Source organism: Myotis yumanensis, unplaced genomic scaffold (assembly GCF_028538775.1).
Source record: "Myotis yumanensis isolate MYYU_CA2020_CCGP unplaced genomic scaffold, mMyoYum1.0.hap1 SCAF_1, whole genome shotgun sequence".
NCBI lineage: Eukaryota > Metazoa > Chordata > Mammalia > Chiroptera > Vespertilionidae > Myotis > Myotis yumanensis.
In genome coordinates, this window is record NW_027223752.1 from 199,666,330 (window position 1) to 199,694,196 (window position 27,867).

Sequence of the window (27,867 nt, forward strand, 5' to 3'; positions counted from 1 at the left end):
CATCTACCATTTCTTGCTGTCTTTGTTCTAAGTTAGGAAAAAGACTCCTTTGAACCAGAAACCTTGCCTGTAGGCATCCTCTGTATTCCAATCTTTTAGTCAGTAGTTTTGCCTTTCTCAGGGGATGCTAGAAGCAACAATAACAACAAAATCAAGAGGAATCTGAACAAAATCAAAGCTCTTTGGAACGTACTTTTAATTATCTTTGTAAAGCCTTTTTACTACATTGATAGCTCCTGGTTTCTGATATCTAAATGATTTCATAAAGGGACATATTATACAGCATCAGATTTGCAAACTCATTTTAAAACTGCTTTTCTATTTGTACATTTGCTTATAAAATAATGATTTTTTATCATGCTGCAAACCTTTCTCTCAAAATGTGTCTTTGCCCCAGCTAACTGGACATTTTGTCATATATTACCCAATGAATTGCAGGATTATTAACCAGATCCCCTTCATTCCAATAGCAAAGAGAGATGAACTATCAGGCAGGCCAAGAGAAGTACCACTAATCTTTGTTTTCATACTTTGCTGCTTCAAAGTTCAAGCACCATATCAGTGTGACTCTGTATGATTAGGAATAATTTTACATGAACCATGGGACAAAGGAAAAATATTCAGAGTTTTTTTGAACGTTTATTACTTTTGTGAGCTCCTGGCAATATATATTATATAACTAGATATAGATATAGATATGGATATAGATATATATACAGCATATAGCAGTATAAATAATACAATTCAAAATAAAATATATAGCATAATACAATGTTGTTATATATTATATTATGCTTTATTATATTTATATAATGTCTTGTATGTATTATTAACTATACATTGCAAATATATATATTGCATTAGTCTACTGGTATTCTGTGATTATTAAGAGTGGTGAAGATAGCCTGGCTTAGTGGTTGAGCATTGACTTATGAACAAGGAGGTCATGGTCTGATTCCTGGTCAGGGCAAATCCCCCATGTGGGCGTGCAGGAGGCAGCTAATCAATGATTCTCTCTCATCATTGATGTATCTATTTCTCTCTCTTCCTTCTTCTCTGAAATCAATAAAAATATATTTTTTAAAAAGAGAGAAGATAGATTGTGAAAACAATAAATTTCACTAAATTGATCCTAAATTAGCAGCCACCTAGTGATGCTTTTCTTTTATATCTTTGCCCCCTTTTATCAATCATGCTTTTTAGAACACTTTGATACATTCTCAGTTCCCAAGGTATCACTTATATAGTGAGTGATTTTTTAAAAAAATGCGTAATGTGAGACGCCTTACTGAGGTTGAATAAGTTCAATTGAATCATTTTAACTATAGTGAATTGGATGACTGGGAAGCAGAAATGAAGAGTTAATGAAAAACAGATTGTATGATCTGTGTGGAAAGCTTCATGGGCATATGATGGTGGTGTGATGGAAACAGCTATAAGTCAATCGTGAACTAAACCGGTTCCTCTGCTGGCTCTGTTACACTAAAAATCTTACATCATTTGTACATATGCATTGGGAGGCCCAGATGTTTCTGTAATGTAAATATTAGATGAAGTGGAGGACACTTTAAGCCTCGTCCCCACATCCACGGAGCTCAGATCCTGTGATTCTAAAAAATTGACTTGCAAGACACAGTACTCCAGATAGCTATATTTGATGGCAGAGTTGATTTGGAAAGGGTCAAGATTGCTCTTTTAATTATATTTTAAAATACAGAGAATTCATTTACTCTTCACTTTTGCTCCCATTCATCCAATTCATTGCAGTTAAAATGACACCGTGGAACTTATACAACCTAAGTTAGGTGGTCTCACCTTGCACATTTTACTTTAAATCACTATATAGGTGATATCCTGGGAACTGAGGTATCCTGAAAAATATATGGAAATGATGAGAAAAGTATGAAAGGATGTTGACTTTGAGTATGTCAGGTGCAATTATTGATAACATGTGCATTTATAAAGTTTATTTACAATTATCAGTTACCTAGAAGAACCCAGGAGACCAGGGCGACACAAAATAAGCTCAGAGAATTGAGACACAAAAGAACCAGAGCCTCCTTGGACTATTCAGAACACATCAGAGGCAGCTCCAGGACAGACCTCAGGTTGTTCAGCACCCCTAGCCCATTTTACTCAGTGAGATCTTAGACTTTTTTTTTTCTGTTGGTTTAAGTTCCAAAGATGTGTGTTTTTTGAGAGTTACAACTATTTGTTAGCTAAAAAGGAATTTTTCAATGGACTGTGAAATTTAAAATTAAGGGAAAAGTTAAGTTACAATAATGACTAATGACTTCGGAGTCGGAGCTTCAGAAATCCAGCTCTGTCAGCTCTAAATCTGAGAAGCACAGAGAGTGGCTTGTACAGCTACTGCTGAACTTGCTGCAGGCTGTACTTTATAATAAGTTGGTGGCAGACAATGGGAAATGGATTTGTCAGGGTGGGATTGGTAGCTGGATTACATAAAGAAGAGGAAGGGAAATGTTTACTTTTGCTTCCCTATTGAGCTAACCTAAGCAACAGTGACTCTCAAATGATCAGGGCCGGAGTAGTTTAGGTTTGGCATTTCTATAAAGCTTACTCCACAAGCTCAGCTTTCTTTAATTTTGGTAGAAACTTAGACATAAAAAAGTAAATGTAAACATTGGAAGAAAATATAGTGGGGACTGGGATATGGAAAAAAACCTTTTACATTTTAGGTCTCATCTTTTGCTTTTACTCTCAAAGATAACATGGTGACAATAGTTGATAACACTCTATTATATAGTTGAAATTTTCTAAGAGAGTAGAATTTAAATGTTCTTGCCTGTCCTCCTCCAAAAAGAGTAGGTTTCAAAAAAAAAAAAGATACCATAGGAAACCTTGCAGCAGCTACTGTAGAAAATAAAATCTGCCACAGGGAGAATGATCTGGAAAGCGCAATGAAAAGCAAGGGACAGTTGCCCCATATGGAAGTCCATGGGTAGGAGAGCATATGAGAGAGATACCATTACCACCAAGAGTGAGTATCATCAGGAGAGAATTCTGTATTTACTAAAGCAAAAGGATAAAGGGAAAATGAAAGAGTTTGAGGATCAAGGAAAGTTGGCTGATAATTCCAAGTATACCAAGAATCACAATAGAAGGTTTTCAGGAATTATGGAAATAAGGGAGATGGGATCAATAAAAGGGGGAATGTGCAGAATTATGAAGAAAAGACAATTCATGAGGAAAGGGATGAAATGAGAGGTACAGTGCCATGATATATGAAAAGCATTTAAGATAGGAATATAGTAGGTATTCAGTAAATGTCAAATATTAACTCTTATTATATAGACTAGTATAGACTAGTGGCCTGGTACATGAATTCATGCACATTGAAAGGAAATTAATTAGAAGAAATATTTTAATATCACTATTTGCCCTTTCTCTATAATAAAAGTGTCAACAAAATTCACAATCGACAATGACAGATGGAAACACACATGTGCAATTGGTGCCAGCGAGAGCTTTATATGTATTGCGCATGTGCAAGTCAACTTAGCCTTTTATAGATATAGAATAAACTTGCTTAATTAGGCCTACTTTCTGATGTAGCTAAACTTTTTCCAGCCTAGTGAAGCACCCCAACTTCACTTTCAGGTAATTGTCAGCAACACAGCAGTAAATATCAACATGAAGCAGATTATTATTGTATGTCACGCAGGGAGAACAAAGGGTAAAATATTTAACTGCAGCAGTGTTTGACTATATTCTGTGCAGTGAGAAAACCTGAAGTCATTTTCAAGATCCACCATTTCTTACTTCTTTTCAGTTGGGTCAAGTTTCTAAGCTTTCTAAATCTCAATTTCTCCATTTTCTGGCTAATGAAAAGAAAATAGGATCCCACTGAGTCTTCTATCTACCTACTCCAGGACTTCTGTGAGAATCAAATGGGATGAGGCACAAGAAAACACTTCACAGACATTTAGTTACAGTGTAAAACGTTTCCACCATCTATATAGCAAGTTGTGTTCCTGGGCTGAAGAAACTCCAAGGAGGCTAGTCACTAGGGAGAGGAAGCGAGTGTTGCTAGATGATGTCACTACCTGGGCAGACACTTAGCATATTAGCCAAATATATACATACACACACACACTAGTAGTCCGATGCATGAAATTCGTGCACATTAAAAGGGAATTAATTAGCGGAGATATTTTAATATTGCTATTTGCCCTTTCTCTATAATAGAAGTGTGAGAGATGAAAGGAAATTAGTAAAATGTATATGAAAATAATATATAAATTTATTAATAAATAAACAGTAACAAAAGGATATAACAACAACAGAGGCATGATATAAAAACAACAGTGATGCAAACAATGACTGATAAAGTGATTAAACTTATTTTAATATCTCCCTGTACACCACATTAAGAGTGAAAACACTTTCAGAGTGCTTGACTAATTTCCCTTGTGATGAAGTATTTACAACTTTAACTGTAATGTCACATGCTCTTCAAACTCGAGAGAAAGCAACATATAACTGACCATGTGTGAAAACTGGTTCAGGTAGGAATATGCCTACTTTGTCTAGAGTTTGTCCTTGTGATTTATTAATAGTCATCACAAATGCTGGCATCATGGGAAACCATCATCAAATCAATTTAAATGGGAGGCCAGTGTCAGATGGGGACAAACTAATTCTTGGAATCAGAACAACCTCTCCCTCTGTAGATCCTGTTAATACTTCAGCTTTGATAATGTTAGGTCGTAATCTTTTGATAGTAAATCTGGTACCATTACAAAGACCCCATTTACTATTAATATTTCTCAATAGCATAATGATTGCACCCACTTTCAATTTTAATTTATAACACAGCATTCCCGAAAGAGTAATACTATTAAGAAATTTGATGGGAAAATTTTCCTTTTCGGTATCATCTTTTGAATCAATGGAATCATCACTCAAATATGTGTGAAAATCTCCATCTAGTATATCCAAAATTTCTTCATTTAATTTTTGAACGTGCTCATTTTTTGGACAAAGAATTGCACATTTAGATATATTTTTAATATTATCTATAGATATAGTATTTCCAAAGGTAGCTTCAATAATAGATCATTACAAATCATTTCACAGGGAATTTCAATAATATCCATTCCTAAATGAAAACTGCTATCAAGTTTGCCATCTCCAAGTTTTACTAACCATCCACTATAAGCAGAATCCTCTGATCTCATAGTTGTTGTAAGAGACAACTTTCTGAAACATCCCCAAACATTGCAGTATTTTAAACTCGTTTGTACTATGGCCGATCACATAGCATGCGGTACAATACTGAGACATTGTCGAAAATCTCCTCCAAGAAGGAGAACTTTCCCACCAAATACAACATTCAAATTTCTCTTAGTAATCTGTCTATGGCGTTTATAACATGACTGGATGTCATGGTGCATTCATCAATAATGAGAAGTTGGGCCTTTTTAATAGTTTTAGCAACTTCACTCTTTATATTGAGTCTAGAAATTAAAGTTTCATTTAATGGAATCAGTAATTTATATTGGGAATGAAAGGTGCTTCCACCGAGAAGTAAATTTGCAGCAATTCCTGTAGATGCTATGAGTAAAACAGTACCACCACAACCTCTAATATAATGTATTATAACTTTATACAGATATGCAGGTGAATAGGATTCCCAGCTGGCAGGCCCCTGACAGCAAGCTGGCCACCTGTGGAATCCATGAGGAATGGGGCTCCCTCCTCCTTCCTGTCAGGGTCTGGGGTGCAAGTGAATGGGGTTCCTGGCTGGCAGACCACAGACAGCAAGCTATCCAACAGCAGATTCTGTGAGGAATGGGGCTGACTCCTCCCTACTGTCAGGGTCTGTTTGAAGGCCGGACTCAGTACTTCCACACTCATCTCCGAGGGTGGGTTCCTGCCTAAAACCTCGCCCTGAGGGCGGGTTCCTGCCTTAAACCTCGCCCTCTGGGAAACAGTTGGGGTAGGGCGCAGCCGTTTCCAAGACGACTCCTACAGGACTGACTTCCTACCACCTGGTCGTGTTTCTGGACATGATGTTATACCCAGGGTTTTTATATAAGTAGATATAGATATACACTAAACCCTTTTGATTTCTCATGACAAAATTGTACTCCAAAGTAATACATAGTAAAATAATTTAAATGACTAGGCAAAGATTAGTTATTGAAATACCTTTCCAAATATTTTAAACGAGGTCCGGTGCATTAAATTCATGCACAGGTAAGGCATTTAGGCCTGACTGGCAATCAGGGCCGATCGGGGCCTTCTGGCTACTGGCCAGGGCGTCCCTTCTCTGGCTGCTTGCTGCTGGCCGTGGCCTTCCTGCCCCCAGGTGCTGGCTGCCAGCTGCGGCTGGGGCCTTCCTTTGTTCTGCACCACCCCCTGGTGGTCAGCACACGTCATAGTGAGTGGTCAAAGTCCCGGTTTATCAAACTCCTGAGGGGACAGTTTGCATATTAGCCTCTTATATAGGATCATGTAACAGTTAATTCAGTTGATGCCTGTTACTAGGCAAAGTTATAGTTACCCTAAATAAACCACACACACACACATACACACACACACAAACACACAATGTAACTCAGAAGTGCTTAGAAGTCTTACCTGAAAGACATCACTATGCAATGGAATTAAGAATGATTCTGTTTTCAACATTAAATATGCGATATGACTGAGCAATAGTTTATAAAAATAAAAATAAATTCTTACTAATTATGTGCTCACACAAATTGAAAATCAAGAATATTTAGTTGCTTCTTAAAAACAACATTTGTAACTTCTTATTACTTTAGACTAGAGTCCTAAAATGTGGGTAGAACAAACACATGTGACATAAATCATCCAAATAAGTTCTCCCAAATGTCATATTTCCTAACCACAAATTACTCCAATTGTCTAAACCACATCATAATTTGAGAATCCCTCTTTCTCTGTCGGCTCAGAGCAAAGTCTGCATGGCATGCTTGATCACAGAACTGAAGACTCTCAGTTCTAGTAAACCACCACACATCTAGCTTTTGAAAAATTGTTTTTTGGGGGGACATGTATTTATTTTTCAGATTTTGCCCATAGATTAATTTTTAAGGTTTGCATATAGGATAGATTTTGACAAAGTTAGGTGTATTCACTTATGCTTAATGTTCCTTATATATTGGTTAATATTTAAATGGTTCATTGTAAAGTTTATGGAAAACACTACAGTACCTTACATAAAGAAGGTACTATTTTACAGATAAATTTAATCTCAAGGTTATAAAGTATCATCTCTCAAGATTCACAGATACAAAGTGATATTGCTGTGTGACCTTGAAGTCCACCTTTCTCTAACCAAAGAGGAGACAGTGTGTGGCCAAGTGGACTGCATTGAGGAATAGGCACTATGGACAATACAATGAGGAGAAAAAAGTAGTAAATTCACATCCTGCTGAGAGCAGTCTGGATTACCTGAGATTTCCCAGAATTACACTGGAAATGTCCTCCACTATGCTCAGTCCTTGAGAATGGTTAATTGGGCAGAAGGGCTGTTTTCCAGTGCCTCAGGGCCTGTCACGGAGACAGCAGAGCAATGGTAAGAACCGTAACTGTGTTACCCCATTCACTGCACTGAACTCCCAAGTTCTACATTTGCTGGTTTTAAGAATTTAGGTATGTCGCTTAGACTTATACCTATAAAATGCAAGTAGTAATACCTTTGACTTGTGTAGTATTATTATGCTAATTAAATTATCTGAATCTGCATGGAGTTTTACTCACTTACTGACACTAGTGGGCATGCTAAAATATGTCCCTTTGTTTTATTGGTATGGCTACTGCTATTATCTCTATGTCATGTACTTATAAAAAAGAGAATGTTTGGAGAGATGGTGGCACAATGGTGATCATAAAGGAATAGTGTCAAAGGAATATGCTTTAAAATATAATCTCATTGGGTTAAGATTATAACCTTAAAGTCTAAGTTTTTATTACAACATAAAGATTCTGCTTTCTAATCATCCTTTGAGATCAGTCATTTAGAATTATTGTTTTTCTGGCTGTTTTCTTCTTCATGCTATAGCTTCTGAAAAAAAGCCAAAAGCCAATCTGGGTTTGAAATAGAAATTGCCAGATAGCAAGGGCATAAAAATAAACTCTGGATATGATTGAATAATTCTACAGCACTGATTATATTAAACGAGGAGGAAAATATATGTGAGCTAAGCATATATAAATAAAAATAATGTAATATATGTTTCCATGAAATATATGCCAGAGATTGTCTGGGTAAAGGTTTTTGAAATAAGGTATATAATTAAAATATAGTCTCTACCAAATTATTTTGGTCACGAATTCCCCATTATGTGAATAAAAAATTATGCCCTAAATGTTGACTTCTGAAATTGTTTAATTTGAGACCCAGTAGGACATTTGCACACTGAAAATTAGGGGCAAATAGATAACTGCTTTTGCCAAATGAACTGCATTATCCAGCTGCTTTTTCTAATTCACAGACTTTCAATTCAAAAGAACATTTTATAGATATGGATTGATCATTCCCAAAATGGTTTAATTCATTTTAATTTTCAGTGTACAATTTGGAGAAAACAGATTTAGCATAATTGTATGTCCTATGTTTTCTCTGATTCTCCTTTCATTGTATATATGCTCATAACTGCAAATATGCCACATCTTACATTCCAAGTATACTTTCTCTCAAATAGGGTAATTTTAAAATATTTCTTTTGTTTCAAGGAAAATTATAGTGTTTAGACACTAGTTACAGTTAATCTTCTATATCATGGTATGCTTTTTAAACTTTATTGGGGTGACATAGGTCAACGTGAACATATAAGTTTCAAGTGTGGGTTTTTATGTTACGAGATCTGTATATTGCACCGTGTGCCTACCACCCAAAGTCAAATCTTCTCCTGTCACTATAATTTAGGACCCCCTTCTCCACCCACACCCTTCCCTCTGGCAGCCACCACACTGCTGTTTATGTTCAGGAGTTTCAGAACTATATGATTTCACTCATATACCACATATGAGTGAAATCATATAGTTCTTAGCTTTTTTTGACTGACTTATTTCACTTAGCATAATGTTCTCAAGATCCATCCATGTCGTTGCAACTGGCGCTATTTCATCCTTTCCTATGGCTGAGTAGTATTCCATTGTGTATATGTCCAGTCTTCTTTATCCAGTCCTTTATTGAGGGACACTTTGGTTGTTTCCATGTTTTGGCCACTATAAATAATGCTGCAATGAACATAAGGGTGCATATACCTTTGCAAATACATGATTTTGAGTTTTTAGGGTATATACCCAGTAGAGGGATTGCTGGGTCGTATGGTAGCTCTATTCTTCATTTTTTGAGGAATCACCATCAATCTACGCTTTTTAGAGCATTGCATTGCTAATGTTGTAATCTCAAATTATAATCAATTGGTAAGTACCTCTCTGACTGGACTGAAGAATATGTTTTCCTTTTGTTGTAAATGTTGCTTGTTTTTAAGGAGAAAATGTAATAACTAATGCATTTATACTGCAAAGAATGGCTTATCCTTTATTCCAAAGCATTACATATTTATTTTGTACTTTTTTCATACTATCAAAGGAGACATAATTTTGTTACACATGCAATATTGTCTTCTAAGTCAGTGGACTAAGATGTAAATGCCTAACGGTACAAGAAAAAATGTTCATAATGAGAAACATTATTTCTACCTTAGCTGTCAAGGCTCACACCCTGAGCCAGACTTTGCATCTACTTTCAACAAATGTTGTGTTGGATGCTTTTGTCCCTTCATAGAAATCTGATTGCATTAAGGGAACATATTCATGTCAGGATCCATAACTGGACTTATTTTATGACCATGCAGACATGAGTTAAACAAACTGGCTTTTACTACCTGATTCTAAAAATAATGGATACTTCAAATCAAATACATGGCCCATAAGTTTTTCCTTCAATTACAGGATAAATCATCCAGCTTGGTATTTAAACTGTACATCCCACTTATCAAGGCAATAAAAATTCACATTATCGTGAGTGTTGTTTAGAAAAACACATGATTGAACCACTGAATACTGAAGGGAAACACTAAAAGCCGATACAACAGTATTTCAAGTGTTTAATTTTTCATCATATTAAATATGAAACAAGGTGAAAAGGCCTAGATGCCATCATATTTAAATCAGCTGGACAGTAAAATAATCCTTACCTATGATGAGACAAAACTCTAGGTGGGATACTTGGATATCTTCTATTCTAGGAAAGGTAATATATGTTTTATTATCAGTAAACAAATGCTAAAATTTGTGTTATGGTTTTTAGTTAGTTAATATTTATTCACAGGTTCCACCTTTCATTCAATTTTCCAGAGTAAATCTATTCTCAAAAACATGGATTTCTGGCTTTTCTCTAAACTTATAAAATAATTATAAACATGAGCTTTGCTTGTGAAAACATAAAAGAATTACATACTTTGGATAGCCATTTAACACATGAAAATATGTTGAAAATATTTTCAATTAAGTGCTTCAAACAGAATAATGTAAAAATCCATTTTCTCAATGTTTTTTAATCCAGCCATCCCCTGGACTTTTTGAATTTAATGCTTTCACCTGTTGAAAGCATACTAAAAGGAAGTTCCAGATTTACCAGTTAAAATAACCACTTAGCTTGATTTAACTTAATTTCTGATTTGTGTTCTTCTAACATACAAATTTAGCAAGAACTGGGTTCATCAGAAATATGTAATAGCTAATCCTTACTTAGGAAGAATGTAAATTGTGAAAGACTATTCAAAAGCACTATTCATTCATAGACCAAAATAACATAATATAACAGCTACATATAGTATTTGTTTATGTCAATATTAAGTTGTTTTCAGATAGATAGCTTTTGTTTATATCTTTGAAAAAGTAAGAATCATGTTTGAGAGTAGAGAAGGTACAAAGTTTAATTCAAAAATATTTTATACCAACTTTTTCTAATCTTTCAGTGTATTTTTTTTAATTCTGTTCATTTTAACAACAGCGGAAATACATCTCACTAACTTCCACATCTTTATCTAATTAAAATTTCAGATGAAGTGGAAAATATGTAACCAAATATCAAAAGTGTTTTCTCACACACAGGCTCTTATACATATCCTATACACACTTCTATTGGAGCAAACTACCATATGGATCGATTCACATTTATTTGTTTGGGAGAGCAAAACACTCAGCATCTAGTATCTATTGAAATTATAGAGATATTAAAAATATATGATAAATTAATTAAGGTAAAATTTTAAAATTAGCTGTAGAGATTTGTTATGGTAGAGAAGTTAAATTAATCTATATTTAAGGGGGAAAAACACCTCTGCTTTGAGAGATACCATAGAGTCTATCATTTTAGATAAGTATTCAGATATTTTAGATAAACATCTAGTTGATTTGTAGAAGTCTTTGAAAAATTGATGAAATTATTAGGCTTTTATTTTAGTGGAGATTGGATTAAATAAATATAAAATAATAATACTGTGATTTATAACTGTCCACATCTTAAGGTCCATGTATCAGTTCATTACAAGCCCTATTGAGCCTCATGGTTTAGATACTATTATCTCAAGTATGTCCATGTAACCAAGGTAAGGAGATGTACTATCACATAACTACAGAATGTCTTTATATGAATATGCTGCAATACTCTTGCAATTTGACTTGTAAAACTAAGATCAGCTTACCTATTATATTTTAGAAAGCCACATTATTTGTCAAGGAATAATTTTGACAAAAACAATAATTGAGCCCTAACCAGTTTGGCTCAGTGGATAGAGCATCGGCCTGTGGACTGAAAGGTACCAGGTTCGATTCCGGCCGAGGGCATGTACCTTGGTTGAGGGGACATCCCCAGTAGGAGCTGTGCAGGAGGCAGCTGATTGATATTTCTCTCTCATTGTTGTTTCTAACTCTCTATCTCTCTCCCTTCCTCTCTGAAAAAAATCGATAAAATATATTTAAAAACAAAAACAAAAACAGTAATTGACTGAATGTGCTTTACTTGAGCATGACAAACATTCTGTCCTAGATTTTTTTTGTAAATTGTTTATATCAATATATAAACAATAGAGGCCCAGTGCACGAAATTCATGCACTGAGTGGGCGGGGGTGGGGTGGGCGGAGAGGGTTTCCTCAGCCCAGCTTGCATCCTCTCATAGTTGGGAACCCCTCGGGGGATGTCCACCTCCCGGCTTAGGCTGGATACCCCCGGCCTAGGCCGGCACTTAGACATCCCTCTTGCAGTCCGGGGCTCTTGCAGTTCAGGACCCTCGCTCCTTACCACCCACCTGCCACAGAAGTGGGAGAGGCTTCCGCCATCCCACTGTACTAGCCAGCCAGCAGTGAGCCCAGCTTCTAGTTTAGTGGGGGACGGGGGAGAAACACTGCTCAACCAGAAGCTGGCTTGCTGCTCCTTAGCGCTGGCCCTGCCGGCTGATGGAGGGAGATGATCGGGGCTGGGCCAGACAGGGGAGGGGCTATGGGAGGTTGAGGTGCTGTGGCCGTGCTCTGTCCCACCTCTGCAGAGGCATTGGGACCACACAGCCCCCTCTCCCGCCTCTGAAGAAGGGAGGTGTGCCAGGACCAGGCCTGTGCCGCCTGCCTCTCCCGCTGCCTCTGTGGAAGGAGGAGCGCCAGGACCATCATGGCTGGCCTGGCTCCACAGGCTCACTGGCCCCATCCCCCACCACTGGTCATTCAGGAAGGTTGTTCTTGCCTAAGCCCTGGCAGCCCTGGCTTTGTCCAGAAGGTTGTCCAGAAGGATGTCCGGAAGAACATTTGGCTATCCAGTATAATTATCATATTAGCTCTTTATTATATAGGATTGTTTTCTTCAATATATGTTTTAAATTAATTTTATTGGGGTGACATTGGTTAATGAGATTATATGAATTTCATGTGTATAATTCTATGATACATCATCTGTATATTGCATTGTGTGCCCATCACCAAAGTCAAATCTCCATATATATGATCTCCTTTACTCTTTACTGGCCCTACCATCCCCCTTCCTTCTTGCAACCACCATGCTGTCTGTGTCTATGAGGGTTTTTTGTTTGTTTGTTTGTTTTAATCCTCACCTGAGGATATGTTTTTCATTGATTTTAGAGAAGAAGAGAAATAGAGTGACAGAAACATGGATGTGAGAGAAAAACATCATTGGTTGCCTCTCATAAGCATTCCACCTTTCAGTGTATGGGATGGTGCTCCAACCAACTGAAGCACACAAGCCAGGGCTGGCTATGAGTATTTGTTGCTTTCAGTTTTATATCCCTCATATGAGTGAAATCATATAGTTCTTAATTTTTTCTGTCTGACTTATTTCACTTAGCATGATGTTCTCAAGACTATCTTCAGTGTCTTAAATTTTAAGTGTATTTTTTAACTCTGCTATTACTTATGAAGTATGTAAGTTCCAATCTTAGCAATAAAGCAGGAAGTGATATCGGTCACAATACATTTTTACTAAGGATGATCTGCTCTTCCAAATTCTAGATGAGATTAATTTCTTATCCTAAACCATGGGAGGAATGTCAGTATTAGAACTGATTATTTTTTATTTGGATTATTAACTTTTAAGAGCATTAAACATTTAATTAATACCTAAGTATGTGCCAGACAACATGTAAGCAACCACCATACATGACTAAGTTGTTTAATGACACAATAGCAATGAAAATGTCTTAATTAAAGTATATGTCCAGTATTCAGCATTATTTATGATACATAAGCCTAGTTTATTACATATTTTAAATGAATGAATATGTGAAGGATATATAACCTAATCAATATTATTCTTTTTTATAAATATTATGTAAAATTTTGAGCTTATGCCAGTATTTTGTGAGCCTAAGTTAAAAATATATCTGTACAGAGAGATTTAACAGATTTATTGATAGTATTCTTATTCTTCTATGATATTATTTTCTAATATTAGAGTTAACCTATTGCTTTCAGTAATTTAAACTTATATTTTAATTAGCCAACCATATTAAATTCTTAAATAGGATCTTTCTCCTTTTTCTGTTTTCAAACATTGAAGAGGTATTGCCAAATTTTAGAATTCTTAGTTTAAAGCCTATTTTAATTATATCCTTTTTTTACCCAATACCACCTTTTTATTTATACTGAGCATCTATTTTAAATATGAGAATAAATATGCTATCATATTTGAATTTTGATATAAATATTATTGGATATATTTTGAGTTGTAATTTTCTTATAGCATGTTGTGTTATGTTGCTTTTCTTAATAAACACATCTTTTAAGCTGGACTAAACTATGTGCAGGTCTCTCATTTTGAAAAATCTATTTAAAAAATAAATTTGACTTAGCTTATATCCTCTGATAATTCATTTATGATGTAAATAAAAATCTTATTCATAGTGATTTTCTGTCATTCTTAATAAAACATAATTGGATAAATTCAACACTTTTGAAGGTCAATTATATTTTGAACACTATAGTCAACAGTCTGCATTTTTATTTTCATTACCTTTCTTTTGCATATTTAAAAGTGTATATTTAAAATGGTGTATGCATTTTAACTCTAATGGGGAGAATTATAAAATTCTAAATTACTGAAACAATGTTCTCTACATTACCTTGCTTTTTAATTTTCTTGGTGACCATGCTTCTGGAATGTCGACTTTGAATTATCAGATTAATTCACTTAGGCATTCCAAGTGCGATGGATCTGTAAGGTTGAACTATTTTTGAAACACTAAAAATAATTTAATTTACTATTTTAAAATTTGAAAAACATCTTAAATTGTCAATTTAATCATTTATGATAGGTTTCAGAACTTAAAAAAAGTTTCCAATAAGATTATACGGCACCTTTCCACAATCTAACAAATGTAAAAGCCTCTGTTCAATTTCATACTGATGACATGCATTTTCTGGCTAGATTTAAGAACTGTATTTGAATAGATGTCATTAACATTCTTGTTTGTTAAATACAGTAGTAAATATGAGACTTAGAGTGATGGTTGTATCTGAAAGACGACTAAAGTAGCAAATTTAGATGTAATACATATTATTTTTTACTCGCCTGGACTTAATATTTAAATAATTCATGTTAGCTAGCTTTTCTTAAGTTTCTACTATGTCATTTAGACCCTGAGTACACAAATGTACTATTCTCACCAATAAATGCTGATAAGCATGTATGTACTACAAAGGACTATGTTATATGTGATGAAAATTCAATGAACAGACTCCATAGCCCAGAATGTTTATATGAGTTGGGAGCAGATGAGAATTCATATCCATAAAATTATGACAGAATTTTGCTATCTGCAAAGAGAGACACTAAGTAAATGATTCAAAGTTCCAAAGGATATGAAAAGAAAAAATGTGTAACCATGTGGCTCAGCATAAGCATCATGTACAAGGTAGCACTTAAAATTTGCCAGGAAGCATGCATAGAATAACAATTACTAAAAATAGTGTCCTTCCTTCCAGAGCATGCCAAATAGTCTGATGAAACATGTCAATGTAGCATGCAGTTTTCCTCCTGCTTCTTGCCAAACTTAAATAGACTTGCAAAGTATTTTCCAAATAATATGTAGGTAATGTGCAAGTGTCACACTTAAACAACGTTGCTCTTGTTATGATTAAAATGTAAAAAGTCAATGTTTGCTCCTTTTGATGATTACTTGTTTATTATCTGTCTCCCCAAATATCTTGTATCTTCAGGCTGTGGAGGACAATTGTTATTTTCTCACCACCATGCAAACAGTCCTTGCCACAGTGCTTGACAGAAAGAGTGCAAAAATGTTTTTCCTGCAATATTCAGAGGCAGATAGAGAAGTTCCTCAAGTGCAGCTGGAGATAGTGAGTGTTGGAGACCACGTTTGAAGCTTTTCTTACATAGTATGTGGACATATGTAGGCTATGCAAGCATTTTGTAGTAAAATTAACTAGAATTTTGCAAAACAAGACTTGATCAAATGCTGCTGAGAAGTATGGCAACAGAGAACTAACTTCAGTCTTAACAAAAGCAGTTTTAGTTGAGTACTTTCAGAGGAGTGGAGTGTGTCATCTCTAAAATGAGCTAGAGATGCATGTATGGAAAATAATTTAAGAAATTGTGTTCTGAAGGAGAACAAAGCTCTTGGTAGCTACAGGGAGACTTAGATCAAGTAAGATTGATAGTTATGCTGTTGTTCTTTGTTTTGTTTTGCTTTGTTTTCATTGCAAACTTTTGGAAAATTATATTGGGCTCATGTTAATGACTGACTGACTAGGTGTGTATATGGGAGGGAGGGAAAGAGGAAGGGGAAGAGAGAGAAGAGAGAGAGAGAGGATGCAAAAAATATAATAGACACGACGTGGAAGATTACACTCAGATGACAGATATGGGGTTCCTAGTTAAAGTTCAAATAAAGATGGGAGCAAAGATTTAACAGGAAGAGAGATAAAGAGGGTAGGTATAAGTGTATATATGTTTGGAGATTTGGTGGTAGAAAAATAATGAAGTTCATCTCTTATGCCTTCTGTTTTCTCAGCACACAGGCAAGTATACCAGCTAGGCGTCACAAAGGAACAGAGGTTATAAGGATTTAGAAGAAAGAAGTGAAGTTACTAAATAATCACGCTGATACTAGGAGCTAAAATTAACTGAAGTTAATAATCATGTTGAGGCTAGGAACTGAAGTTAACGAAGAAAGTTATACTAAGATTGTCTAGAAGCATAATATATCCCACTTGGATTTGGGACCATGATTGGAATGTAATTAAAAATTATGGTTTTGTCATATTTTGTATTGGATTGCATTGAACTCCACAGTTTTGCTCTCTATAAAAATACTTGGATTTCTTCAGCTAACCTCAAGTTAAACAATTCTTTAAACATAATCATTTCCTTCCCCACACACATTTTATATCTAGTGTTTTCTATGAGAAAATGGCACCACTTTTTCCTGTGCAGTTTAAGCCAACTACTTTGGAGTCATGAGATTTCTTCCTCACTTATCTGACCCATTAAATACACCATGAAATCTTGTTTATTTCACTTCATACTTCCCTCCTAAATTGACCTACTCTTATCTATGACCATTGGTTTATTTCACCTCATACTTCCCTCCTGAATTCACTTTTATCTCTGGCCACTAGAACCACTCTTGTCATGCAACAGAGCCCTTTTTGGATCAATGCAATAGAAACAAAATGGCCAATTGCCTCTATCTATGCTCCTCTCCAATCTGTTACCCATATTTCTGTGAAATGGTCTCCTTAACACCACTTTGATCTTATTATTCCCCTGCTCATTTTTATTCATTCATGAAAATCCCAAGTCACAACTGTAAGGTGTTTATAACCAGGTGTCTCCTTTCCTGTCTGACTTTAACTCCGTCACTTGATTCCTATTATCTGCTTGATCAATTCTTTAACTTCCTCCATCTCCCTGTTTATTCGCCACTTCTTTTGGTCCTATGGAAGGATTTCCCCCTCTATACTAATTGGATAATATTACTAATCTTTTACAACTCAGCAGAGATTCAGCTTCCATGGAAAAGTCTTTGTTGACATCCCAGTCTAAACTAGGTGTTGATGTTCACTCTCATAGCTCTCATTCCTAGTGTTATCATATGTATAATTATGAAATACCTTTAAGACTCATAAAGTCAGGCCTATTTCTATCTTGTTTACTTCTGTACCCCAGTACCAAGAAAAAATGTCTTCTTACCACACATGCTGAAAGAATTTTGTTAGACTATTAAACAGAAAGATATATTTATCAACATTTTAGTCACATTTGTATTATTTCCTAAAGTTCCCATGGAGGATTGAATAGCGGTTTTACACATACCATATAAAGTTATTAAGTTAAAAGTCTCTCATTAAAAATAAAAAATGACTTTTGTTTAATGAATGATAAGTAAATTTCAAATTTGCACAATAAGTGGATTGGCACTTCATGTCTTTGAAAGCAAATAGTGTTTAAAGTGGGAATAAAAGGATAAAAGAGGAAAATTGGATAACTTACCTAAGGATAGTACTGGCTGCTACAGCAATCCTATTATAAGAAAAATAATATTTTAAATCTTCTCCTAATCACTTAACTACAAGAATGCCCTTAATACTATCAAAAAGCTCTTATCTTTCCAATACCTTCACATTCTCTCTGAATTTATAAGAGCATTAAGGCTTTACTATCACCATAATTAGACCTACTGGAAAAAGTACCTTCTTATTTTTGTCAGGTCCTGATTATTCAGTGGTGGCAGAACACCTTAGCATGGATTACTAAAATCCCAGATCAATTATGGCACATGCTACTTAGTCCCAATTCATTATGTCTATCAACATTTTTTATTGAAATGCAAGTTTGCCTTTGAGCTTAACAAATGGTCATTATTCATGAATAAAAGCTTTTAAATGTATATATATATGTATATGTATATGTATACAGTTAATTTTAATAATAGAAAAATATAGATGGTTTTTAGCTTAAGTAAACTAAGCCATAAAAAAACCCAAACCATGAGCTTGGTATCTGTTGGTCTTCAAATAGCTCACACTGAGCAGCTGGAATATTGAAATTTGACTTTATTAGCCACTGAGAAAGAAGAAAAACACACAAGTTTAGGGAATGCACAGAATGAAAAGATTTACTTCATTAGCACTTATTTACCTGACCACCAACTTAGAAATGTTAACAAAAATATCAGGGAACATTATCTTTATGTGATTCCAAATAGTTCAATCTTTATGCCATTCCAGTCATTCATTTATGCATTATATAACAATTTATGAACACCTACTGTGGTCAAACACTGTGATAAGTATTGTGAATGAGACACATTTTCTACCTTTTATAGATCATTAGAATTTGTATAAGCATGACCGATATTAGAATAGCTGCATGTTGAACTGAAAAAGAAAATTCTAAAATGGAGTAAAAGGTAAAACAAATGCCTAAAATCTACCTCCTCCAGAAAGCAATGTAACGTGAATAATGCACCAACTCATTCATGCATCCTCCCCAATCTAACAGAATTTTAAGGCACCCACTGATTAATTAATTTAATAAAAAAATTTTGAGCACCTACTATGTACCATACCATTTTATGAGCATAGTGGCAAATTTGCATTTCTTTAACGTGTGATATAGTAATGGAGAAAATGAAAATTATATTCAAAGCACTGCTTCAGCTTTAAATGCAAACAAGTATTTACTGCCCGTTATAATTTCTTATAAGCTCCTGTAGCATAAAAAAAATCATTAAATATATAAAACATTTCAAACATGTTTAATTTAAAGATTTAACGTACATATTTGATTCTCTGAATGAATAGCCTGGTATTTATTATTCAGAAGCTTATTTAAAAATTAAAATTACTGCAAAGATTGTGCTATATGTAACCTGTGTATAGTCGTCAAAATAATGACATGATTCACAAAACAAACCCTGCATCTGTTCCAGGGAAAAGCTTAGTCTCTTATTTCTTTTGACAGTGTGCAGACCTGGGTTCTTCAAAGCCTCACCTCACAACCAGAGCTGCAGCAAATGTCCACCTCACAGTTACAGCCAGGAGGAAGCTTCCACCTCTTGTGTCTGTGAAAAGGATTATTTCAGGAGGGAGTCTGATCCACCCACAATGGCATGCACAAGTAAGGAAACCCACGGATATTTGGTGATGCTCACTTTCACCAGTTTGAAGAGAGAGCACGGTGGAGCCTGTTCCATTCTATTACCATTTCCCCTACAACAGGAATAGCGTTGAATCTTCCAGTATAGGTGTTCACCACATTTCGGTCTTCTTGCGTAAGCATTGAAAACTTTGAGGCTCATTTCTCACTCACTGTGAGAAGCATCCATTCTCCCGAATTTCAATGTCGAGATCTAAGACACAGGCGTAGAATTTTGCCTTTTATTTTGTGAGTTCCCTTAGTGGCAGCCAAACATGACTTTGATCAACCCTCTTCCCCGTTCATGGTCCATGTTCTTCTTCTTCCTCTTCGAAGCCAGCTTTCTAACCACCTAAACATGCAGTCGATGCCACTTTCACTTTTTGTTCTAACTGGCACCACTAAGCTGCAAAGGCCAATGAGGTCATTTATAGTAGAAGACAGGGAATGTTACAAGGACATGGATAACTAACTGGGTGTTGGAGAATCGGTTTTACAGGCCAAATATAAGACAAATTATTAGGATTTTCAAGCAGTTGCAGTGTTTCTTAGGAGTGAGTTTCCTTAACTATTATTAATTATATGATCAGAAAACCATATAATTAGAATGATGAATATTAAACACCTAATTTCAACATTAGCAGTGGATGGTTTCACATTCATCAATGTTTCTGGTGATTTTGTTTTTCTAGTGTTCCGTATATATTTCTGGGAAGAAAACAAATGTATGTATTTGTTTGCTTCATGACAATACTTTTCTAGTTTTTCACATTCATGTTCTCTATAGCGAATTAAAAAAAAATGAAAGAGAAAAAAAGTGAATCCCTTCTCTTCATAACAGTTAATTTTCATGGCCTGCCTTGTTTTAAGTATTTTAGATTCCATTACATTGTAACTTCTCTCACAGACAATGACAGATTTTTGAAACTTAGTTTCATTAGTATTAAATATAAAGAGTCATACCATACCTTTAATTAAATAATCACAAACTGAAATTTTATCTGCATTTCAGTGTCAGTGAAACATATGTTCATAGTTCCTCAAATTATTGATATTGGTTAGCTTTGCATTGCTAAAGATCATTCTTTTATCACCAGACCGATAATTTTATGGGTTAAGTGATTACTAATTATAAATTATTCCCCTTCACATGAGTAAATGGGATTATTCCATACACTTTTAGGAGACTAAATTTTAATGGAATAAATATAAACTATGTTTGAATGTGGTGCATTTTGGTTGCGGTGGAGGTTATTTTGATTATTCAGAGCAAATAGTTCCCTAAATAGTAGGGGAAGTGTTGGGTAGACAACAGAATGGTAAATTAGAGAGAGAAAACCATGTCTTGAGATACTTTTAAAAATCATAATTTTCTAGTATAATTTTCTTTAAGTGGTCCAGCCATGATCTTTCTTCTTAGCACAAATGTGAGCCTCCATTCTATAAACTTGTTAGATGGGGTTTGGGGGGGTGGAGAGACCCTGTGCTCTGGTGGCGAGGGCTTCTTAGCACTTAGGACCTGAGGCTTCATATTTTCTCTGTCTCCAGGTTTGCGAAATTCTAACACTGTCTCAAAACAACACCAATTTGTATGCATTTATCAAAAAGACTGTTGGGACTTGTGTAGACAGTTTTACAAATATATATTCTGTGAGTGTGTGTGTTCTTTTTTAAGTTGCATTCATACCACCACAAAGACCGCATAGGAAGATGGCTTGATTGATGTTAAGATGAGAATCTAGAATTTTGGCTCTTTGGAGTTAAATTAATGGTTCAATTCCTTTTAATATTATTTATATATATAATCTGGAAAACAAAATGTAATAAACCTAGAGGAAAATAAAATCAAACTAAAATAAAGATTCTAATGAATCTCCTTAAATCAAGGGTACGTCTCACAGTTCTACTTTGGTTCATACATCACATATATAAATGGCCAGTGGAATTTCATTACAGTATTTTTTAGGTGCAGGTCTGTCTGAGCTTCTACTTTTTACTTATATTTTAGGACTTCTCTTAAATTTGAATCTCATTTTAACTTTAAATTTGAGTTTCAGATGAGCCCCCACCCAAATATTGAGGGGCTGTTAGTAGCAGAGTCAGAAGAAAAGGAAGAATCAGATTTAGAGAAAAGGTGTTACATGTGCGTGCATTCCAGTTGGCAGGAAAAAAATCCCAGAAGTCTGGTATTTTTCTGAACAGATATATTTCAGGTATTTTTTTTTTACCACTTTCTTAGAAGGAAACTTATAACATTTGATTTTTACTTACATTTTTCTCCATAATTTCCATTATTAAATATTAAGTAATTTATAGTAAAAAATAATACTTGTAGGTTCATCTTAAGTACTTGCTTCAATTTAAAAGTGACTTTTATATACAAATGTGTAAAACTCTACACATAGAAAAATTCACAGGGTTCAACTACAAATGTTGCTGGGGATTGTTTTGTCAAAAAGGGCAACTCTTTGATTATAGACTCCTTTAATTTAAATAATATTTTGTAAATATTAGGTAACTTTCTTATTACTTTTAAATTTAGGTCTTATCAGTAATGACTTTATAAATTTTAGGTAGAAACTAATATGAATCCCTATGTTTAGAACAGACAGTGCATATTAATATAACTATGTCATCTTAAATTTGCTTAATTTTTGCTTATGAACCATTCAGTTACCACCATAGTCTATTTTATTTCCTGTCAAGAAATCTTTACTAATCAAGTCTGAAACAAATATAAATTTACTTTCTCTTTGAGAACATCTGATCACATAACAGTAACAGCTGACTGAAATTTTAGCTCTAAGTATATCAACTATAACATTAGACATTATGCCATCAATTTTTAAAGGACTTTTTTATTTAGACCATTTTTAGCTTATAGCAAAATTCAGAAGGATTCAAAGATCTGCCATATAGTTCCTGTCTACACACATGCATAGCCTCCCCCATGATCAACTCTCCCCACCAGAGGGGTATACATTTGTTGTAATTATGTGTAATCAATTTTAGTTCTCTTTAGTGTGCTAATTAGTTTTAGAAATATGTAAATATACAAATAGGTGCTATTTGTTATTTATTAATAAATTTGTTCTGCTAATCCCTCAAGATCTGAAGAATACTTTTATTCTTCCCATTTTAGTTTTATGAATTAATTTACAAATAAAACTTATTTTCCCAATTAAGTAAAATTCATAGTTTGCAGAAAGCCATCATCTTAAAGCAATATCAAAAATTAAAAAAAAACTTTATTATAATATTGTAATATTGACCAACTACTTAAATTCTAGTGTTTTCTTGAAGTTGAAGGAAGGTTTCAAATTCTGTTGTTGAATTATGAGTAGATAGCCAATCTATTTTTAGGTAAGCTAAGGCTATTTTTTACTTGCTGCAGAATTTTTATTCAAGAGTCACATTGAAAAATCCAGTTTGTATCTGTGCTTAGTCTTGGTAAGCCCTCCTGTTTGCTTCCTAGGTTTCAGGGGCAATTTTAGTGAGGAAGTAATTAGTTCAATCCTAAGAAGGAAGTAATTAATTCAATCTTAAGAAGGAAGTAATTAGTTCAATCCTAAGGAGGTATTTGATAAAAGACTTGCCATTTTTAAATATGTATATTTTTTCATCTAACTATTTTTACCTGTATAGTTATATACCATAATTATTTACATACACAGTAGGCAAAATATCTGCTTTAGTCTAACTAGTGTTACAACAATTCCAAGATAAATTATTTCTACAGCGTATACAATCCAGTATTGTGCCTGTAAAACTATAACAAGATTTTTCAACGATTATTTCAAATGATGACTCTTTGATTCTCCCTATTTAAAAATAAATAAATAAATGCAAATCTATTTTTTCTCCTTCGGACCAGGGATATGTGTAGTAAAGATGCCTATCTTAAAATATGTTTCTCTCACTTTACTTTGCAAACCAGGACCCCCCTCTGCTCCTCGGAATGCCATCTCAAATGTTAATGAAACTAGTGTCTTTCTGGAATGGATTCCTCCTGCTGACACTGGTGGAAGGAAAGATGTGTCATATTATATTGCATGCAAGAAGTGCGTCTCCCATGCAGGTGTGTGTGACGAGTGTGGAGGTCATGTCAGGTACCTCCCCCAGCAAATCGGCCTGAAAAACACCTCTGTCATGATGGTGGATCTGCTCGCTCACACAAACTATACCTTTGAGATTGAGGCAGTGAATGGAGTGTCCGACTTGAGCCCAGGAGCCCGGCAGTATGTGTCTGTAAATGTTACCACAAATCAAGCAGGTAAGTGTGATTTCCCACCAACTGCTGTACCTTAGGCCGAGCTCTGTCCATGGTCTCCACAGCTGAGGGCTAAGTTGCCTGAGATCTGTGAGAACGTCTCATGAGTCACAGGGTTAGGACTTGAAGTAGAATACATCTCAAGATGCTTCTTTTAGTTTTAAGCAAATAAAGGCTAAGGCTTTTTTAGCAGACACATTCATGGACAGACAAAAAAAATATTTTTTAATTGAATTTTTCATTAAAAATATATTTCTGGCTCAAATCCACTTATAGCAGAAATTTTTGTCTCAATTTCATGCAGTGCTAGTTCAATTTACATTTTGTTTTGTTTTGTTTACTTCAAGTGTTTTAATTTATTATTTTAACATATAATCAGGCCGGGTTTATTTGCTTATTTGTTCATTTGTTTGTTTGGCACCACAGCTGAAATTTCTTTCCAGATTGAAAAAGTATTTTCTTATTATTTCTATTATTATAACAAGTATGTGAAATGAATTATTTAATAAATCCACTTATCAAGATTAGAATAACTATGAACTATGTACAACCACATTAAAACACATCTATCTTCTATATGAAGATCTTAGAATCATTAGGTAGTAATTATTAGTAATAAATACAGTTCTGCTGGAGATTCTAATTTCCCTATATTTTCACCTCAAATATTCACTTTTAAAGAAACACAAAAAGCTTCTTTCTGATAAAATAAGAACCAAAGATAAATTATGGCTGAATTAATAATTCAACTTATGATCTGGCAATAATCATTCAAAGCTTGTAAATAATTTATAACCTGCTTTTGCCAACAATAGGTATGTGGGGGTAGGGGTGGCATTAAAAGCCAACACATTGTATGTAACTCTCCTCTATCCCCTGGCCACATCTCTTAGTTGAAGGGCATAATCTTGTCACTTCATTAGTACCTGAGGTGGACTTTTGTCTGTGTGGACTTCTTGCCAAGAGTACTCTGAAATAGAATGTGGTTGAATGTAATTGGACTTAGTCATGTAATATTAGCACAAGATTGTAGTTTGTGGAATGACTGAGTTGATAGAGAATGCTGATGGTAATCAAGTCTTGGCCAAAATCATTTGAATTGTTGGATATATCAAGTCCATCAAGTAGCTATTACTTAAGATAAGAAATGTATGCAGTTGAGTTCACAGTACCTCTGGTTGATAAAACTGAGGAAAACATTCACGAGTATCCAGATGGTCTGAAGGTATTTAAGTAATTCACTAAGAATGTAAAGAACATTGTAGATGTTTTATCCATGTTGAATACATTTCACAGAATATTTTTTTATTCTGTGAGACAAAACTTTGCACACATATATGCTACATTTCTCAGTGAATTTATATTTTTCTCTATTTACTCTTTAACTTAAGGTAGAACTAAAAAAATGCTAAAGAGCTAGGCAGGAATAGTGAAAATCAAGTTTTCCTTCAGCATTGACTCAGCTGTCAGCAATACCAATATATGTCGATTTTTCATCACAGTAGCTAAATGACACATGTGTTCAGTAAATGTAAACCGTCTTCCCACATCAGAAAAATACTGGCTTTAAACGTGTGATTTCAGGCTTTCTGTGCAACATCTTTCAACTTAGCTCTACTGTGAATCTTTCATTAACATGTTGAAAGCATATTGAACAATCACTAAGAGCTGTATTTCTTTGGGAGAACATTCTCTAGCTTGTATCAACCTTAACTTCTTTGAAAGATAGATATTTCTCTGATAAACTAGGTGTAGAAAATGATTGTTTATTTTTTAAATGATGTGCTTAATAAATATTTGCTCTAATTATATGTGCTCTTTTTTTTTACTTGCTATTCAAACTGTAAAGTGTGTGTTTTTTGAACTGTAAATACAAAGAAAGAATAATTTCCATCCAGCTATTCAAGGCATAGTTATTATGTAAAACAAACATTTGTATTCAGAGAAAAATTATGTTGACTTTTGCTTTTTTTCCAAGTTCTCAGGGTACATATACTGTAAAATTTTGCAAACCTACCAAAACAAAAAGCAAAATAGGATGATATTTCTCAATATCTGACTTTCTAGACCACCCAAGTCTCAATTTCCACAAAAATTATTGATTTCAAGTAGCTCCTAAAAAGTCTTAGATTTAAAGTTACCTTTGCTAAACATTTATCAAGTATCGACATTATGCAAAGTGGGCTGTGGCAATTCATTTTTAAAGCCTGAATATTTTATTTTTTAAACTTATTGTTTATACTATAACAGATGTCCCATTTCCCCCAACTCCCCCCTTTTACTACCTCCACCCATCCCTCAACCCCTCCCCCCCCCCCCGCCCCCTTCCACTCTGGCCATCATCATGCTGTTGTCTGTGTTTATGGGTTATGCATATATGTTCTTTGGCTATCCCTTCACTTTCTTTCATCCTCATATAGTGGTTTTTTTAAATCTTTATTGCTGATAAAATTACAAGTATCCCTCTTTTTCCTCCCATTACCCCTCCACCCAGTTTCCATCCCACCCCAGGCCTTCAGCACCCTATTGTCTGTGTCCATAGGTAATGCATATATGCATATAAGTTATTTAGTTAATCCCTTATCCCTCTTCCTCCCTTCCCTCTGAGATGCATCAGTATGTTCCATGTTTCCATATCTCTGATTCTATTTTGCTAGTATCCATCAATTTATTTTGTTTATTAGATTCCTTGTTCATTTATTTTGATTTTTAGATTTGATTATTGATAGGTATGTATTTATTGCCATTTTATTGTTCATATTTCTTCTCCTCCTTCTCCTTTTCCTCCTCCTTCTCCTCCTCCTCCTCCTCCTCCTCCTCCTCCTCCTCCTTCTTCTCCTCCTTCTTCTCCTCCTCCTCCTTCTCCTTCTCCTTCTCCTTCTCCTTCTCCTTCTCCTTCTCCTTCTCCTTCTCCTTCTCCTTCTCCTTATTCTCCTTCTCCTCCTTCTCCTCCTCCTCCTCCTTCTTCTTCTTCTTCTTCTTCTTCCTCTTCTTCTTCTTCTTCTTCTTCTTCTTCAATGCCCTTTAACCTTTCATGTAATACAGGTTTGTGGTGATGAGCTAATTTAGCTTTTCCTTGTCTGTGAAGCTCTTTATCTGACTTTCAATTCTAAGTGATAGCTTTGCTGGGTAGAGTAATCTTGGTTGTAGGTCCTTGCTATTCATCACTTTGACTATTACTTGCCACTCCCTGCAAAGTTTCTGTTGAGAAATCAGCTGACAGTCATATGGTTGCTCCCTTGTAGGTAACTGCTTTTCTCTTGCTACTTTTAAGATTCTCTCTTTGTCTTTAATCTTTGGCATTTTAATTATGATGTGTCTTGGTATGGATCTATTTGGGTTCCTCTCATTTGGGACTCTGTGTACTTCCAGTAACTAAATAACACATGTTTTTTGTCATTTAGTTAGGGGAAGTTTTCTGTCATTATTTCTTCAAATAGTTTTTCAATATCTTGCTATCTCTCTTCTCCTTCTGGTACACCCATAATGCGAATGTTGCTACCTTTGAGGTTGTCCCCGAGGTTCCTTACACTATCTTCATATTTTTGGAAATTTTTTTCTTTTAGTTCTTCTGATTGGGTGTCTTTTTTTCCTCATATTCCAAATCGTTGATTTGATTCTCAGCATCTTCTACTCTACTGTTGAATCCCTGTAAATTATTCTTTATTTCAGTTAGTGAATGCTTAATTTTTGACTGGTCCTTTTTCATGACTTTGATGTTCTCACTAAGTCTCTTGAAGCTCTCATTAATATCCTTGAGCATTCTTATAACCATTGTTTTGAACTAGATATAAGCAAGTTATATCTAGTAAGTTGCTTGCTTCTATTTCATTTAGTTCTTTTTCAAGAGATTTCTTCTGTTCTCTCATTTGTGACATGTTTTTCTGTCTCTGCATTTTGGCTACTTCCTTGTGTTTGTTTTATGTAT

At 34.7% G+C, this 27,867-nt stretch overlaps 1 protein-coding gene across 8 annotated transcripts in view; it reads left to right on the forward strand.

Moving 5' to 3' along the window:
- EPHA5 (EPH receptor A5) overlaps window positions 1-27,867 on the forward strand; it is a 327,662-nt gene that overhangs the window by 138,830 nt on the left and 160,965 nt on the right. For 4 of the 8 annotated variants that reach the window (XM_070395748.1, XM_070395765.1, XM_070395757.1 and 1 more), the window contains exons 4-5: window positions 19,496-19,651; window positions 23,607-23,942. The exons of 1 other annotated variant lie outside the window; for it this stretch is intronic. In XM_070395748.1, the coding sequence (XP_070251849.1) occupies window positions 19,496-19,651; window positions 23,607-23,942 (492 nt within the window). The remainder of the gene's footprint in view (window positions 1-19,495; window positions 19,652-23,606; window positions 23,943-27,867) is intronic. 3 more of the 8 variants (XM_070395793.1, XM_070395802.1, XM_070395783.1) reach the window with 2 other exon arrangements.